Source organism: Bison bison, unplaced genomic scaffold (genome assembly GCF_000754665.1).
Source record: "Bison bison bison isolate TAMUID 2011002044 unplaced genomic scaffold, Bison_UMD1.0 scf7180017864192, whole genome shotgun sequence".
Classification (NCBI taxonomy): Eukaryota; Metazoa; Chordata; class Mammalia; order Artiodactyla; family Bovidae; genus Bison; species Bison bison.
The window spans coordinates 2,863,065-2,880,095 of record NW_011494764.1 but is presented as its reverse complement, the minus strand read 5'-3'; the positions used below and the strand labels follow the sequence as shown (position 1 = coordinate 2,880,095).

At 38.0% G+C, this 17,031-nt stretch overlaps 1 protein-coding gene across 1 annotated transcript in view; it reads right to left on the bottom strand.

Moving 5' to 3' along the window:
* The window catches only part of ITFG1 (integrin alpha FG-GAP repeat containing 1), a 302,948-nt gene that overhangs the window by 142,034 nt on the left and 143,883 nt on the right, over positions 1–17,031 (bottom strand). The window contains exons 10-11 of the mRNA XM_010843982.1: positions 5,885–5,979; positions 1,864–2,036 (exon numbers count right to left, since the gene is read on the bottom strand). Coding sequence (XP_010842284.1) covers positions 1,864–2,036; positions 5,885–5,979 — 268 coding nt within the window. The remainder of the gene's footprint in view (positions 1–1,863; positions 2,037–5,884; positions 5,980–17,031) is intronic.

The following is a 17,031-nucleotide window of genomic DNA, read 5'->3' as shown; positions in this document are numbered from 1 at the left end:
CATCTAGTGATTTAATGAACACTGAGATGCAATGAAATCTATCCTTCAATTCTCATCTATCCCAAAAGAATAAAAAAGAAACCCCGGGCTTTAAACAGCTGCTTTTATAAAAGCTCTAAGAATCTATGACTGCCTTTTACTTAATGTTTCCTATAGAGCCATAGTGTTCACTACTGAATTAGCTGCTGATAGCATCATTATTATTTATGGGCTTCCCTGGTGGCTCAATGGCAAAGAATCCACCTACCAATGCAGGAGACACATGAGATGTGGGTTTGATCCCTGGGTCAGATCCTCTGGAGAAGGAAATGATAACCCACTCCAGTATTCTTGCCTGGGAATACCATGGAGAGAGGAGGCCAGTGGGCTTCAGTCCATGGGGGTCCCAAAGAGTTGGACACAACGCATGCAAATTCAATTCACTGTCATTATTACTGAATGGTAAAGGTAAGTTAAATATTTGATGGCTTGAAGGAGAAAATGTTGATAAAAAAACTTTTATGACAAAATATAAATTGTTTGAATGTTTTTCTAAGAATAAGTAATCACGGACTTAAATGAATGAGATGTAATTTCTTATTCTTTTGAATAGGGTAAATGTTCAAATTAAAGCGATTTTTACATTTCTTTGCTTTTATAGGGCACTATATATTTAAAAGGAAGAAAAATCACATTCAACTCAGAGATTTCTTTTGGTTCTATCAGATGTGCTTCACACATAGGTGATGAGTGGTATATACTACTCTGCATTACAGAGCATGATGCTCATATCTGTGGAAAATTCTGTAAATACAACTCAGAGTGACTATAATTCAAATCAAGGTCCTCAGAAAAGTTAAAGTACAATTCTTCATAATATTTTATAAATATTTAGGGATAATCACTAATAATGTATGGTTTCCTAAAAATCACATTTCTAGATAACATTGTTTTATGTTGAAATTAACAATAGTCTAGTTTCTTTCCCCAGGACAGTTGTATTACATTATGAGCCTGGTAGTAAATGTGAGCTGAATCATCACAAATTCCAGAGTCAAAAAATGAATTAATGCTCAGAAGGAAAACTATGGATAGATATGATTTAAGAGGCAAGAAAGAATAAGGAGTAAGAAACACAACTAACTGCAATATGAAAAATACAATAAAGCATTAAAATTTCAGAAGAGTCATATTAATAGAATCTGCCAAGAACAGACTGTGAATTTAACTACATTGGTTTAGCTACTGGTACTTCTATTTAAGGTGAAAAAATAGCAACAACATTCAAAATTAGTGATAATGCAATAAATGTACTAAACAATTTTGTATTTACAAATATTATCAACAGTCATGTGTAAATTCTGGATACCATTATAAAACAAGTAACAGTAAGGCAACATTCACTGATACTATAAGTCGGCATATGATGAGTATCTTGTTAATTGCTTCATTTATTTTTAACTCACATTTTTCCACCATAACTCCATGACAGAGGTGCAATTATTACTCTCAATGAGGGGTTTAGGTAAGCTGCCCAAGTCACACAGGTGCTAAATGGCTGGACCGAGTTAAGCCTAGGCTGAACTCGTGACATCCATAGTCTTTAGACTCAAAATGTAACTGAGTCATTTGCTTATAAAAATTTTGACCTTTTAAAGACCAAGCTTGTTGAGTGAAAATATGCCTTTCAGTGGTCTATAAAATAGAACAAGAACAGGTATTCTAAGCAGCTGGGAGAAGTTCAGGGACCATGTGAAAAACAGAAACTGAATTCACTGTGTTCCTTATTTAAGGGACTGTACCTTATTTAGGTGCTATTCAGGTATAATGTGTCATAGTGAAGGTATCTTACACATATTTCTCCTTTTGACTTAATTTCCATACCTTCCAGATGTATTCTTCAGTATGGCAAGAGCATCTGGATAGCCATCCATGTTGTAATCTCCAATATGAAGGGTAATTGGAATTGGTATTTCAGTTGGTTGCTGTTCATGTACAAATGGCACAAAGCCCCAGAGTGTACCCTTACTGCTAAAATCCTGTAGGACAGGAATCCACTGTGGATTAAGAGAAAAAAATTAGACATTATAGTCATTTTAGAAAAAAAAAAATCACCATTTGTAAAACAAATGATCCACAAAAAATCCTCAAGATATGTATCATCTTTCTTAAGTTGTATCTCTGCAAAATGGCAGAGTATTATAATTTACTTTGATAAATAGGTAACTGACACTCTAAAAAAAATAAGTCTACCTTAAAATTTATCAGTAGTCATCTTTCCTTGAACTAGCATATAGAACCTTAAAAAGTTTTTCACAGAATATGGAATCTTAGGATTGAAATGATATTATCAAACATTTAGTTGAACTGTCCATTTAAAAACGTGTGTTGGGGACTTCCCTGGCGGTCCAGTGGTTAATAATCCACCCTGCAATGCGGGGACACTGGTTTAATCCCTGGTCTGGAAAGATCCCACATGCTGCAGGGCAACTAAGCCTGTGAGCCACAACTACTGAGCCTGTATGCTCCAGAACCTGTGCTCTGCAGCAAGAGAAGCCAACACGATGAGAAGCCCATGCACCACAACTAGAGAAGTAGGCCCCGTTTTCTGCAAATAGAGAAAGACCGTGTGTAGCAATGGAGACCCAATGCAGCTCAGAAAAAAATAAAATTAAACAAATGAATAAACAGAATATGCGATGAGTGAAAGTATAAACATAAATGAATATTTAAAAAATCGTAATATCTAATACTGATGTCCTTTGGAAGGACCAGTTTAGGAAGAAAATTAGAACATGACAGAGTCTCCCTTGTTGTGCTCTGCCTCTTATACATGATGATGAGTTTAGTCACCATACTCAGAAACAAGCAGCTCTGAGGCTTTCCAAACAATACTAGCCCTGACAAGCCGTCCCAGCCCAGGAGAATGAGCTTTGTTGCCAAAACAGCTGGAAGCTACATTTTACATAAATTCTTTATTTCTCTACTGATTATAATGAAGAAAACACAGAGAATAGGTTCATTTCAAAATGAGCTTTGGTAAAGCCTGTTCTCTTCTGAATGCCCAAATCTTTACTTTTAATAACCTAGCTGAACTAAAAATCTGAAGACTGGAAATCAATACATGGAAATTAGAGATGTGTCCACAACTAACAATAGTTACTATTGCTAGATACTGGCACATAACCTAAAGATGTCTAAACAGAAGCAGGTGCAGCTGGCTTGAAATGACAGGAGGTCAAACATGCCCACAGATATTTTTTTCCTTGTAAGCAGGTGGCTCATATACGTGGCTCCAAGCCAAACTACATAAAAAGTGAATTCTTGAAAAGTGTTTAGTATATAGAACATCCCAAACGTTTTCTATGTATTCAAAGAAAGCACAGTTTGCCAAGGTAAAAAGAAAAATATGGCTTAACTATAAAGGCAAATGTATAGAAAACAAGCAGCTTAAAAAACTGATATGCATCTAATGAAATTTTCAATCTTTCTTAAAGCAAAAGTATTATATATCATCAAAATGTTTTAACATTTCACATGACTGAAAAAAATCGCTGCTTTTATTTTGGAAGAGGATGAGAAATTTCACAAAATGTCGAGTTATCTCAAGTTTCTGAAGAGGATGACAGTTTATTAATGAAGATAAAGTACTTCTGTTAAGGTAAATGTATTAAGGTCTAAGAAGTAAAAAGATTTTTCATTAATGTGACATTCTTAACAGTCAACAAAGAACTGTGACATTTATCTTCCCAGAGAGAGATGACTGCATAATTTGAAAATATAGTAGTCTGTCACTTGAAGACAGGCTGCAATTACTAGGTATATTTACAGCTATGAACCAATGATGAGGAGTTTCTTGACCTAATATTTTCAGCGATTCAAAACTTTCAAAAAGTTCAAGATAATACAGATTATGGGTTTAAGAGTTAAATGTTTTTAGAATGTTGACTATAGGAAGATTTGAAGATTTGTTTTCTCTAGTGTCTTAGTATGAAAGGTGATACTTCCTACCCATAAGGGCTATAAAAATCAAGATGTCATTCTATCATTTTTTTACCCCCAAATAGAAAATATAATTAATTCTACTACTGTATTACTGGTTTCCTTTCAGGTGTTATCAATACTGAAAAATTCTCAATGTCATAAACTATCATTCCCACATTAAAATTTTTTTTTTATCATTCTCACATTAATTCTCTGCTGGGACTATCAGATTCTGAATTGTTTCTCAACAAGCTACAGGAATAGTTGACATAAAAGAACAAAATAGATCTAGACATCACAAATAAAAACAAGATTAGCCTTGAAACTAGATACGGTGTTCTTCTACATAATTCTTTATTATAGTTATCGTGTATCTTACCATATTCCCAGCATATAAATGGCTAACAGACCATATAACTGCAGGATCAATAATGGGTTTCTTGGGACTTTCCTAGTGGTCCACTGATTAAGAATCTGCCTTGCAATGCAGGGGACGTGGGTTCAATCCCTGGTTGAGGAAGTAAAATCCCACATGCCACAGAGCAAGTAAGCCCACATTTCACAAATAGAGAGTTTGTGCGCTGCAACAAAAGATCCCACATGCCGCAACTAAGACCACACACAGTCAAATAAATAAATAAATATTAAAAACAGGAATGGGTTTTCTTTATGAGAAATCATTGCAATACATTCCAATTGCAGTACTTTTTCTCTCAGTAAACCAACAAAAATAGATTTAAATGCATTTTATTAAGTTAAAATGGAGGCAGAGTGTTGGTTGTCATATAGAAAGTAAGGTGCCACGTCTGAGCCTGAGAATTACACTCAAAGACAGACTAATGGGAGAAAAGCTGATATGAACACAAGAGTCCTCCTAAGGAGAATGAAGACCTTACTTGGGTTCAAAATTAGGAAAGAGGTATGTCAAGGCTATATATTGTCACCCTGCTTATTTAACTTATACACAGAGTACATTATGTGAAATGCTGGGCTAGATGACTCACAAGCTGGATTGTTGAGAGAAATATCAACAACCTCACATATGCAGATGATACCACTCTAATGGCAGAAAGCAAAGAGGAACTAAAGAGCCTCTTGATGCAGGTGGAAGAGGGGAGTGAAAAAGTTGGTTTAAAACTTAACATTCATAAAACAAAGATCAAGGCATCTGGTCCCATCACTTCATGGCAAATAGAAGGGGAAAAAGTGGAAACAGTGACAGATTTTATTTTTGGGCTCCAAAATCACTGTGGATGGTGACTTTAGCCATGAAATTAAAAGAGACTTGTTCTTTGGAAGAAAAGCTATGACAAACCTATACAGAATATTAAAAAGTAGAGACATCACTTTGCCAACAAGGGCAGTATACTCAAAGCTATGGTTTAAGTCAAGTATGATAAGAGTTGGACCACAAAGATGGGTGCGTGCCAAAGAAATGATGCTTTCAAACTGTGGTGCTAGAGAAGACTCTTGGCAGTCCCTTGGACTGAAAGGAAATCCAACCAGTCAATCCTAAAGGAAATCAGTCCTGAATATTCATTGGAAGGAATGATGCTGAAACTGCAATACTTTGGCTACCTGATGCTAAGAGCCAACTCATTGGAAAAGACCCTGATACTGGGAAAGACTGAGGGCAGGAGAAGGGGGCAGGAGAGAATTGACATGGTTGGATGGCATCACTGACTCAATGGACATGAGTGTGAACAAACTTAGGAGACAGTGAAGGACAGGAAAGCCCATCATGTTGCAGTCCATGGAATCGCAGAGTCAGTCACGACTTAGTGACTGAACAACAAGTTAAAATGAGGAAGTAAACTTATTTTGTTTTTTCTCTTTTCTGATTCTTCAAATACTTTTCTAACCTCTGAAATTGTTTTCCAAGATTGTAACCTTACTTACATTAAAAAACAAGTAGATATACCTGCTTTGCTCCAGATCTTGCTAAGTAAATGACACTTTTCTGGCAGTTTTTGTCTTCACAACCTGGCAGCAAGTGATCCATGTTTCCATCTCCATCTGCCAAAAGAAACATAAAAAGTTCATTAATGGCCACAAAATGGTGCTCTTACATAACAGATTAAATTTCCTATTTGTTCAAAGTCTGCATCACTAGATAAACTGAGGAATCTGACTGACGCATGGTTTTGTAGTTTATGTGATTCAATTAAAGAATTACTCTGGCCCTTGCTATCTGTTACCTGGACATGACTGGTTTTAAACTGCTCACTTTTCTTTGGTTAAATATTTATCCAGTGTTGGAAAAACACCTTGTTTCAGGGCTTTAATGTTAAAATCATCACTTAAAAAAATGTAGCTTGTGACTCAGACAATTATCATTGCTGCCATGGGAGGAAACCAAGCATGTCAATAGTAACCCATTATTATTTGCCTTATTTTGGATGTCTTTACATATACTTTCAAGTGTCTTTTATACAGCATAAATTTCAAGAGTTATAAAGCTTTCTGCAATCTAGATTCTAAAAAGAACCAGTATATTTTTATCAATAAAAAAGCAAATGTTCATTGCAGCACTGTTTATAATAGCCAGGACATGGAAGCAACCTAGACGTCCATCAGCAGATGAATGGATAAGAAAGCTGTGGTACATATACACAATGGAGTATTACTCAGCCATTAAAAAGAATACATTTGAATCAGTTCTAATGAGGTGGATGAAACTGGAGCCTATTATACAGAGTGAAGTAAGCCAGAAAGAAAAACACCAATACAGTATACTAATGCATGTATATGAAATTTAGAAAGATGGTAATGACAACCCTGTACGTGAGACAGCAAAAGAGACACAGATGTATAGAACAGTCTTTTGGACTCTGTGGGAGAGGGAGAGGGTGGGATGATTTGGGAGAATGGCATTGAAACATGTATATCATATCATATAAAAAACAAATTGCCAGTCCAGGTTCGATGCGGGATACAGGATGCTTGGGGTTGGTGCACTGGGATGACCCAGAGGGATGGTACGGGGAGGGAGGTGGTAGGGGGGTTCAGGATGGGGAACACGTGTACACCCATGGCAGATTCATGTTGATATATGGCAAAACCAAATTAACCTCCAATTAAAATAAATAAATTTAAATTAAAAAAATATTAAAACCACACACACGCACACACACACACACACAAAAGCAAATGAAGGGAATACACTCGTCATTTCCAACCAGCTGATTTTTAAACAGCTGCACAATGGTCTGCAAAGACTTCCAGAGATGATGTTACTGAGGAACTTGGGAGTCATTTCCTCTAGTGCTCCCTCCTATCTACCGCCCCTACCTGATGGAAGCTTACAAATTTTGATGTCATAGAGTTAAATCTCTACAGGGACATTCACACAATGAAGTAATCATGTAGCTTTTAAATTTAGGGCCTTATTTTGTTTTCTTTGGAATAAATATGGATTTATGTGCAATGGTTTAATGTATCATTTAATGTGTGCCAAGGTAGTTAGTTCCTTCACTTGGATGGCTATATAAGGGTTAACAATTAAAGAAGTCCTTCTTTGTGAAGGTTTAAGTACCAATATTAAGAGAGATATATAACTAAAACAAGTCTATCAAGTATCCAATAATGTATTCAAAAGGAAAAAAAAATTTAGGTTGTGTGAGATGAAAAGCTAGCCAATGGAAGCTGACCTCAGCAAGGAAAAGGCATAGTGAAAAATGAGTTTCTTTGATTTAATTTCATGGTTTAATTACTTATGATTCTCATAGGTAATACTCTGTGTGATAACAAACCCTTACTTATAGGAGTACAACACTAAATAAAACCGTTGAATTAATAACGGAAGTATAGAAAATATCTGTGATATGGCAGTAGTACATCTGAATTATTGTGAAAGCTATTGAAAGAGAGATGCAACTCTAGGCAGGAATACTTGGAAAGGAGAAGGCTTTCCAAGGACAGAAACATACATCATAGTTAGAAAAACAAACAAACAAAAAAACAACAAGAGCTCACCAAGTAAGAATTAAATGCAAAATGTGATTTATAAACTGGGTCTTCCTATCATAGGTTCATTAAAAGCCAAATCATTTACTGTGATTATTCTGGGACTAATCAGAAGAAGACAGTTAACAAGTCTCTGTCTTTCATTTTTACCCCAAAGGCAAAATACTCAGATTAGATCCTGATTTACACTTTTCTTTTCTCCTAGTTTCTCTTTCTTCCAAGTAGTTTCCTATTTCCCCCAAGTATTTTGGCCATGACTTGGCTGAAATTTAATACTGGCAAATAACCTCTGTTAAACATATAACTAACTCATATCATAACATCATAAACATGCCTTTTTGTAAGAATTATCAGTAATATTTTATAGATATGGCCATAGAAATCTAGAACTCTATCAAAGAAGGTGCTCCTTATGTTGACTCTTTAAGCGCTATTTTTTGACACATCACTTCCTCAGTGATAGAAAAGATTTCTGAGATTCCAACTTCATGTCCTAAGGAAATTTTCTCTCTCTTAAAGGCAACAAACTTTTAAATTCCACGTTTCACTTTTCTACATTAAAAAAAAAAATTTATTTGTAAGTTATTTAAACTTGAATAATAAAAGTAGTACAAGAAGTCCTGAACACATTTTAACCAGATTGACCTGTTCAGATTGACCTGTTAACATTTTATGCCATTTATTTGATCATTTGTGTGCTCTGTGAAATCATTGTTTTTTCTGAACCATAATTATATACATTATAGCCTCTCACCCATAAATACTTTAGTGTGCATTTCCTATGAATAGGGATATTCTCTTAAACAACCATAGTAGAACTATTAATTCACACAATATCTATTGTACTATATCTATATTCCAGTTTCATTCATTGACCTAATAATGTCATTTGTAGCATTTTTGACCCTCTTAACATAGGATCCAGAGTCTAGGGGTAGAATTGCATTTAGTTGTTATTTTTGCTGTGTTTTTCAGTTGCTAAGTCATTTCCAACTCTTTGCGACCCCATGGACTGCAGCATGCCAGGCTCCTCTGTCCTCCACTATCTCCCAGAGTTTGCTCATATTGATGTCCATGCTCTGACTCAGTGATGCTAACCATTTCATCCTCTGCTGCCCTCTTCTCCTTTCACCTTCAATTTTTCCCAGCATCAGGGTCTTTTCCATGGAGTTGGCTCTTTGCAACAGGTAGCCAAAGGATTGGAGCTTCAGCTTCATCATCAGTTGTTCCAATGAATATTCAGCCCTTCTAGTATACTGGTTGGATCTCCTTCCAGTTATTTTTAGTCTCCTTTAATCTAGAATATTTTCACAGCCTGTGTCTTTTACAATCTATGTATCTTTTTTGTTTTTAAACCTCAGACGACAGGAATTTTTTACTTTTTTAATAAGCCTGAGGAAGAAAGTAGTTTCAGGAAAATGATTCATATGAGTCAGAGGCACAAGGCTAAGAACTAGTAATATGCAAATTCTCTGAAAAATAATGTGACTATGAGGAAAGTCATGCTGATAGAGGTACCACTCTGTGAACTTAGCACGCATTTCTTAAAGAAGTCCCAGGAATTATTAACTTCAGACTGTCTTCTCCTTAGGATTTCAGCATGTTACATATCTCAGGTTTCTTTGAGAGATAAATTACTTCCCAAAGGTTCAAGTGAAATTGTAACAGAAGGAATCACATTTCTACTCACTCATTTTATAAAACGTGACATAAAATTTGGCCTTTTGAATGTCAGGACTGCTAGAGACTAAAGTTCACACTAACCACATGTTAATTTCCATCTGATGTTAACCTTAACCAAATTTCAAACGAAATTCTTCTTTGAAACAGATAGTTTTAATGAGATAGATATGATTCAAACTGACTTTCCCCAAAACTTTAATTTTAAAAATCAAGAAAACACTAAAATAGGTTCCATCAAAATGGACTATAATGAATTTTGATGTAATAATTTTTCTGGTTTTAATTAAGCAGAGGACAAAGAAGATAGATTTGAGCAAGGGTGACATTTATGTTTCCTCTTAAACATTCATAACATTTTCAGTATCTTGAAATTAACTGACCTGTGGTATCATTTAATCATTTAATCAAATTACAACTCATTGTTCTGGCCCCAGATTACCCATTAACACTGTAAACCACAGGTTCTTTAATGCAGTATTCCCAAAGTATGGCTCCCAGTCCCACAGACTCAACATCACCTAGGAACTTACTAGAAATGTTACGCCCCTGTCCAGAACTAATGAATAAGAACCTCTGCTGCTCCTACTGTTAAGTCGCTTCAGTCGTGTCCAACTGTGTGACCCCATAGACGGCAGCCCACCAGGCTCCCCCATCCGTGGGATTCTCCAGGCAAGAACACTGGAGTGGGTTGCCATTTCCTTCTCCAATGCATGAAAGTGAAAAGTGAAAGTGAAGTCGCTCAGTCGTGTCTGACTCTTCAGGACCCCATGGACTGTAGCCTACCAGGCTCCTCCGTCCAAGGGATTTTCCAGGCAAGAGTACTGGAGTGGGTTGCCATTGCCTTCTCTGTAAGAACCTCTGAGGGTGGGGCAAAGCTTATGCCCTCTGACTGAACCATTGTTCTCAGGTACTTCTGCTAGTCCTCACTAACACCAGAGGTTGCTACACATAGCCTATGTCTGTCTTGATCACGTTCTCCATTAATAACAAACTACTTTTGCTAATCATAGTCCACTATTCATTTAGGACTCAGTCTGTGTCTTGCTTCAAGCTCTTGAGACTGAATCAAAGTTGTCGTTTGCCCATCTGTGTATTGCTTGAAGTGAAGTGACCGGTACACGTATCATAAACTCCTTATTGCCAAATTCAGACTTAAATTGAAGAAAGTAGGGAAAACCACTAGACCAATCAGGTATGACCTAAATCAAATCCTTATGATTATACAGGGGAAGTGACAAATAGATTCAAGGGAAAAGATCTGATAGAGTGCCTGAAGAACTATGGATGGAGGTTCATGACATTGTACAGGAGGCAGTGATCAAGACCATCCCCAAGAAAAAGAAATGCAAAAAGGCAAAATGATTGTCTGAGGAGGCATTAGAAATAGCTACCAAAAAAAGAGAAGTGAAAGGCAAAGGAGAAAAGGAAACATATATCCATTTGAATGCAGAGTTCCAAAGAATAGCAAGGAAAGATAAGAAAGCCTCTCTCAGTAATCACTGCAAAGAAATAGAGGAAAACAATAGAATGGGAAAGACTAGAGATCTCTTCAAGAAAATTAGAGATACCAAGGGAACTTTTCATGCAAAGATGGGCACAATAAAGGACAAAAATGGTACAGACCTAACAGAAGCAAAAGACATTAAGAAGAGGTGGCAAGAACACACAGGAGAACTATACAAAAAAAGATCTTCATGACCCAGATAATCACGATGGTGGGATCAGTCATCTAGAGCCACATATCCTAGAATGTGAAGTCAAGTGGGCCTTACGAAGCATCACTATGAACAAAGCGAGTGGAAGTGATGGAATTCTAGTTGAGCTGTTTCAAATCCTAAAAGATGATTCTGTGAAAGTGCTGCACTCAATATGCCAGCAAATTTGGAAAACTCAGCAGTGGCCAAGGACTGGAAAAGGTCAGTTTTCATTCCAATCCCAAAGAAAGGCAATGCCAAAGAATGCTCAAACTACCACACAATTGCACTCATCTCACACGCTAGCAAAGTAATACTCAAATTCTCTAACTCAGGCTTTAATAGTACATGAACCATGAAATTCCAGATATTCAAGCTGGTTTTAGAAAAGGCAGAGGAACCAGAGATCAAATTGCACATTTGTTGGATCATCAAAAAAGCAAGAAAGTTCCAGAAAAACATCTATTTCTGCTTTGTTGAATATGCCAAAGCCTTTGACTGTGTGGAACACAAAAAACTGTGGAAAATTCTTCAAGAGATGAGAATATCAGACTACATGACCTGCTTCCTGAGAAATCTGTATGCAGGTCAAGAAGCAACAGTTAGAACTGGACATGGAACAACAGACTGGTCCAAATCAGGAAAGGAGTATGTCAAGGCTGTATATTGTCACCCCGCTTATTTATTTGCAGAGTACATCATGAGAAATGCTGGGCTGGATGAAGCACAAGCTGCAATCAAGATTGCTGGGAGAAATATCAATAACCTCAGATATGCAGATGACACCACCCTTATGGCAGAAAGTGAAGAACTAAAGAGCCTCCTGATGAAAGTGAAAGAGGGGAGTGAAAAAGTTGACTTCAAACTCAACATTCAGAAAACTAAGATCATGGCATCTGGTCCCATTACTTCATGGGAAATAAATGGGAAACAGTGACAGACTTTATTTTTTGGGGCTCCAAAATTACTGCATATTTTGACGCAGCCATGAAATTGAAAGACACTTGTTCCTTGGAAGAAATGTTATGACCAACCTAGACAGCATATTAAAAAGCAGAGACATTACTTTGCCAACTAAGGTCTGTCTAGTCAAGCTATGGTTTTTCCAGTAGTCATGTATGGATGTGAGATCTGGATTATAAAGAAAGCTGAGCGCTGAAGAATTGATGCTTTTGAACTGTGTGGTGTTGGAGAAGACTACTGAGAATCCTGTGGACAGCAAAGAGATTCAACCAGTCTGTCCTAAAAGAAATCAGTCCTGAATATTCATTGGAAAGACTGATGCTGAAGCTGAAATTCCAATACTTTGGTCACCTGATATGAAGAACTGACTCATTTGAAAAGACCCTGATGCTAGGAAAGATTGAAGGCAGGAGAAGGGGATGACAGAGGATGAAATGTTTAGATGGCATCATCGACTCAATGAAGTTGAGTAAACTCCGGGAGCTGGTGATGGACAGGGAGACCTGATGCGCTGCAGTCCATGAGGTCGCAAAGAGTAGGACATGAATGAATGACTGAACTGAACTGACTGAAGTGAAGTGAAGTGAAAGTCTCTCAGTTGTGTTCGACTCTTTGTAACGCAATGGACTGCACCCTGACAGGCTACTCTGTCCTTTGAAATCTCCAGGTAAGAATACTGGAGTAGGTAGCCATTCCCTTCTCCACAGGATCTTTCCAATCCAGGGACTGAACCCATGTCTCCAGCACTGCACGTGGATTCTTTACTGTCTGAGCTCCCAGGGAAGCTGTGTATCTCTTGGGCAGGTCAAATCATGACTGCAGTGAAACAATTACTACTATACATAAAATAATTGTTTTTGGTGAATGTCTTGGCACTTTTTGAGAGTATATGGAGATTTTAATGTAATGGCAAAAAGGGAGAACTAAGAGCAGTTAGATTTAGATTTTAAATCTGGCTTAACTCCTAAATAGTAATTAGACATATACTTTTAGGGAAAAAAACTGAAAAATATTTTAAAATATTAGGATTGATGGGGAATAGGTACAGCTGTTTCTGTATATTTTTTTAGGATTGTGACACGCAGTCAGGTTTTCAGAAATTCTCCACCTCTTGTCCCCAGCATCCCTCTACAATGGCAATCACCAAAGCAGTTTATCTTGTGTATTCTTTACCACATAGGCTGTGCATATTCATATACCATTAATATAAATAATTTTGTACAAACAGTAGTATACACTACATACTTTCTGGTACCTTGAATTTTAAAAATATTTATTTTGACTGCACTGGGTCTTTGTTGCCATGTGTGAGTTTTCTCTAGTTGCAGTGAGTTTTGGCTACTCTGCAGCTGCACTGAGCAAGCTTCTCATCACTGACTTCTCTTGTTAAGGAGCACAGGCTCTAGGGTGCACGGGGTCAGCAGTTGTGGCACATGGGCTTAGTTGCCCTACAGCATGTGGAATCTTTTCAGACCAGGGATCGAATCTGTGTCCCTGGCATTCGTAGGTCGATTCTCTACCACTGGATCAGCAGGGAAGTCCTGAATTTTTTATTTAATATATCTTTGAGAACATTACACACTGATACATTTATATCTGCCTCATATACAATGTAGTATTACATTTTATGCATGTATCTCAGTATAGCTAATTCTCTTGTTGTTGTGGGTTCAGTTGCTAAGTCATGTTGGACTCCTTGCGACCCCATGGACTGCAGCATGGCAGGCTTCCCTGCCCTTCGGGAGTTCACTCAAATTCATGTCCATCGAGTCAGTGGTGCTACTGATGTGTTTTCAATCTTTTGGTAATCAAAATAATCCAACAATGAATAACTTTGCACATATAATGTCTCATCTTTAAGAGGTTATAAATTCCTAAAATGGAAATTACTGATTCATAGATTATATATGATTAAAGTTTTTATTTTAATCTCCATAGAGGAGTAGTTCTCAAACTAGTTAAAGAACCCTTTATATTCTTAAAGAGTGGGTAACCCCAACAAGCTTTGTTAACGTGGGTTATATGTATGAGTATTTCTATGAGGATACTTGACACTAAGACTAAAAAATAATTAAATATTTAAGTAAAAATACAAACCATAAATATATTAAATGTAAAGATAACTAATATTTTCAGGAAAAAAATAACTTTTCTGAAATAAAAACATTTTGCAATAAGACTGTCACTATCTGGCCTGGTATATAGAAAAGCTTGATTTCCATACTACTTTTATATTCAATCTCTTGTTTTGGTTGACAAGTATGAAAATATGTAGGGGGGACTTTCAAGATGGTGGAGGAACAGGACATGAAGAACACCTTCTTCCCCACAAATAAAAAAATCACTTGCGTGGAGAACAAGTCCACACAGAACATCTTCTAAACATCTTCAGACTTCCAGAAAGGCAAACTAATCTCATTGGAGTGAGGTAGAGCAACAGATAGAAACTAAAAGGGAGACAAAGGATTTCAGGATAGAGACCTGCACCCTGAGGAAGGGAGTTGTGAAGCAGGGGGGGTGGGGGTAGGGGGGTTGGTTTCTGCACACTAGGAAACTCCCTCACAGGTGGGATCAGGGGGGAGCTACGGAACCTCAGAGGGGAGTGCAGAATAGTGAGACAGGTGCTCTGAAGCTCTGAAGGCAAAACAGAGAAAATTCACCACAGAGTTTGTGCAAGTGGCACTTCCCTGATGAGAAGTGGCTCACATGCTTGTGTCTGCCTGCAGTGAGTGGCGGACTGGTGCAGAGGCCCTAGGCTTCAGTGGTTGGGCCTCAGGGAGAGGGCCGGGGCTGACTGCCATGAAGATACTCTGAGGGGGCTGGAGCAGCACAGCAAAGGCAGGCCAGGAAAACTCTGGGTCTGGCAGAGAAACAAAGGATCATTCCTGCAGGAAGGTTCAAATGCTGTACTTTGATTCTATGTGCTCACGAACAAGGGACCATGCCCAAGCAGATGCCAAAGAGGGGCGAGCCAGCTGCAGTCTAAAGCCCCAGAAGCAGAGAAGGAGGTGCGGGAAGGCAGGGGCCCACTATGATCTCAGTCCCAGAGACTACAACTACCACCAAACTGTGAGTGGATGTGGGTCACCACACACATCTTCCTGGGAGTCCAAGCAGCTTGGCTTTGCCAGGGGCCCCACAACTTGAGACCAACTCCCCTGGGAAAGTGCACGACCCACCCCAGACTGTGGTGACACCCTATGTGGCCCAGTTGCACCAAGCACTCCCCACACACTCTAGTGGTGTCTGCTGAACCCCTCCCTCACCCCAGCACAACTGAGCAACTGAACCCAAACAAGCGGCTGCTTTTGCCCAGTCATGGTTAGGCAGTGAACAGACGTGGGAGACAGACTTAAAATCAAAGGTAGGCCTAAACCCAAAGTGGAACACCAAGGGCTGTGTGAGCAAAGGAAGGAAGGGAAAAACAAGCCCAGAAGTTACAGCTGTAGCAGTTAAAATTTTAGCATTTAGACTGAGACTGTGCTTTAGGGGCAACTGTAGACTCTGAGAGCAAATACAAGTTGGAGGAAGACAAGAGCTGAGTCTGAGCAGACCACGACACTGACTACAACAGGGTCAGAGACCTTCCTAAATATACTGGAGGACTTTCTGAGTAGGCAAATCTACTAGAACAGGAAAACGGACAAATTACTTGGACACTCCTCTCAGTACCACTTTTTATATATTTCCCCTCTTTTTGCCCCCATTTTATTTTTTATCATACTGTCCAGAAGTGGTTCTTTATTATTACTTTAAGTTTTATATTTTATAACCTACTTTTTCCTCTTTTAAAAAGGACAGAAACTTTATTTTTAAAATAAATTCCATGGCTTTGATTTGTTTTTGATTTTTCTTTTAGATGTTTTATTTTTGAGCTTGTATTTTCAAGAGTCTACATTATTTCTTTAAAGTTTTTGATTTTTTTAATCTTTTGTCTTTGAATTTTTGAGAGTCTTAAATTTTAGTATAAATTTTCATTTAGGGGTTCAGTTATTGGCTTAATTTCTCTCTTCTCTCTTCTTTTTATCTTTATTTTGTTTGGTTGTTTTTCTCCTTTTCCCCTCTTTCATTCTCTTTATAAATGTGTGAATCTCTCTGGGTGATCTTGGCTGTTGAGTTATTTCACCACGAGTCTAAGGGTTTTGTCTTCTGTGTTATGTGGCCTGTGAAATACTGGTCCTAAAGTAAGGGGTTGGGCCTGAATCCCAGAGGTGGGAGACTTGACTCCAGGACTTTGGACCTCTAGAGAACTTCCAAACCCATAGAACATTAATATGTGAGAGCCCTTTCAAAGGCCTCCATCTCAAAACTAAGACCAAGTTCCACCCAAAAGCCAGCAAGCTCCAGTGCTGAATGCACCATGCCAATCCTTCAGCAAAACAGGAGCACAACCCTTCACATTAGCAGACAGGGTGCCCAAAGCATACTGAAGCCACAGACATCCGAAAACACACTACTGGATAAGGTACTGCCCTTCAGAGAGACAAGATTTAGCTCCATCCACAGAACAGAGGCACAAACCCCACCAGCCAGGAAACCTTCATAAGATATTGGTCTAACCTCACCAAGGGGAGGGAGACTCCACAATTAGAAATTACAACCTTCCAGCCTGACTTCACTTTCACTTTTCACTTTCACGTATTAAGAGAAGGAAATGGCAACCCACTCCAGTGTTCTTGCCTGGAGAATCCCGGGGATGGGGGAGCCTGGTGGGCTGCCATCTATGGGGTCACATAGAGTCGGACACAACTGAAGTGACTTA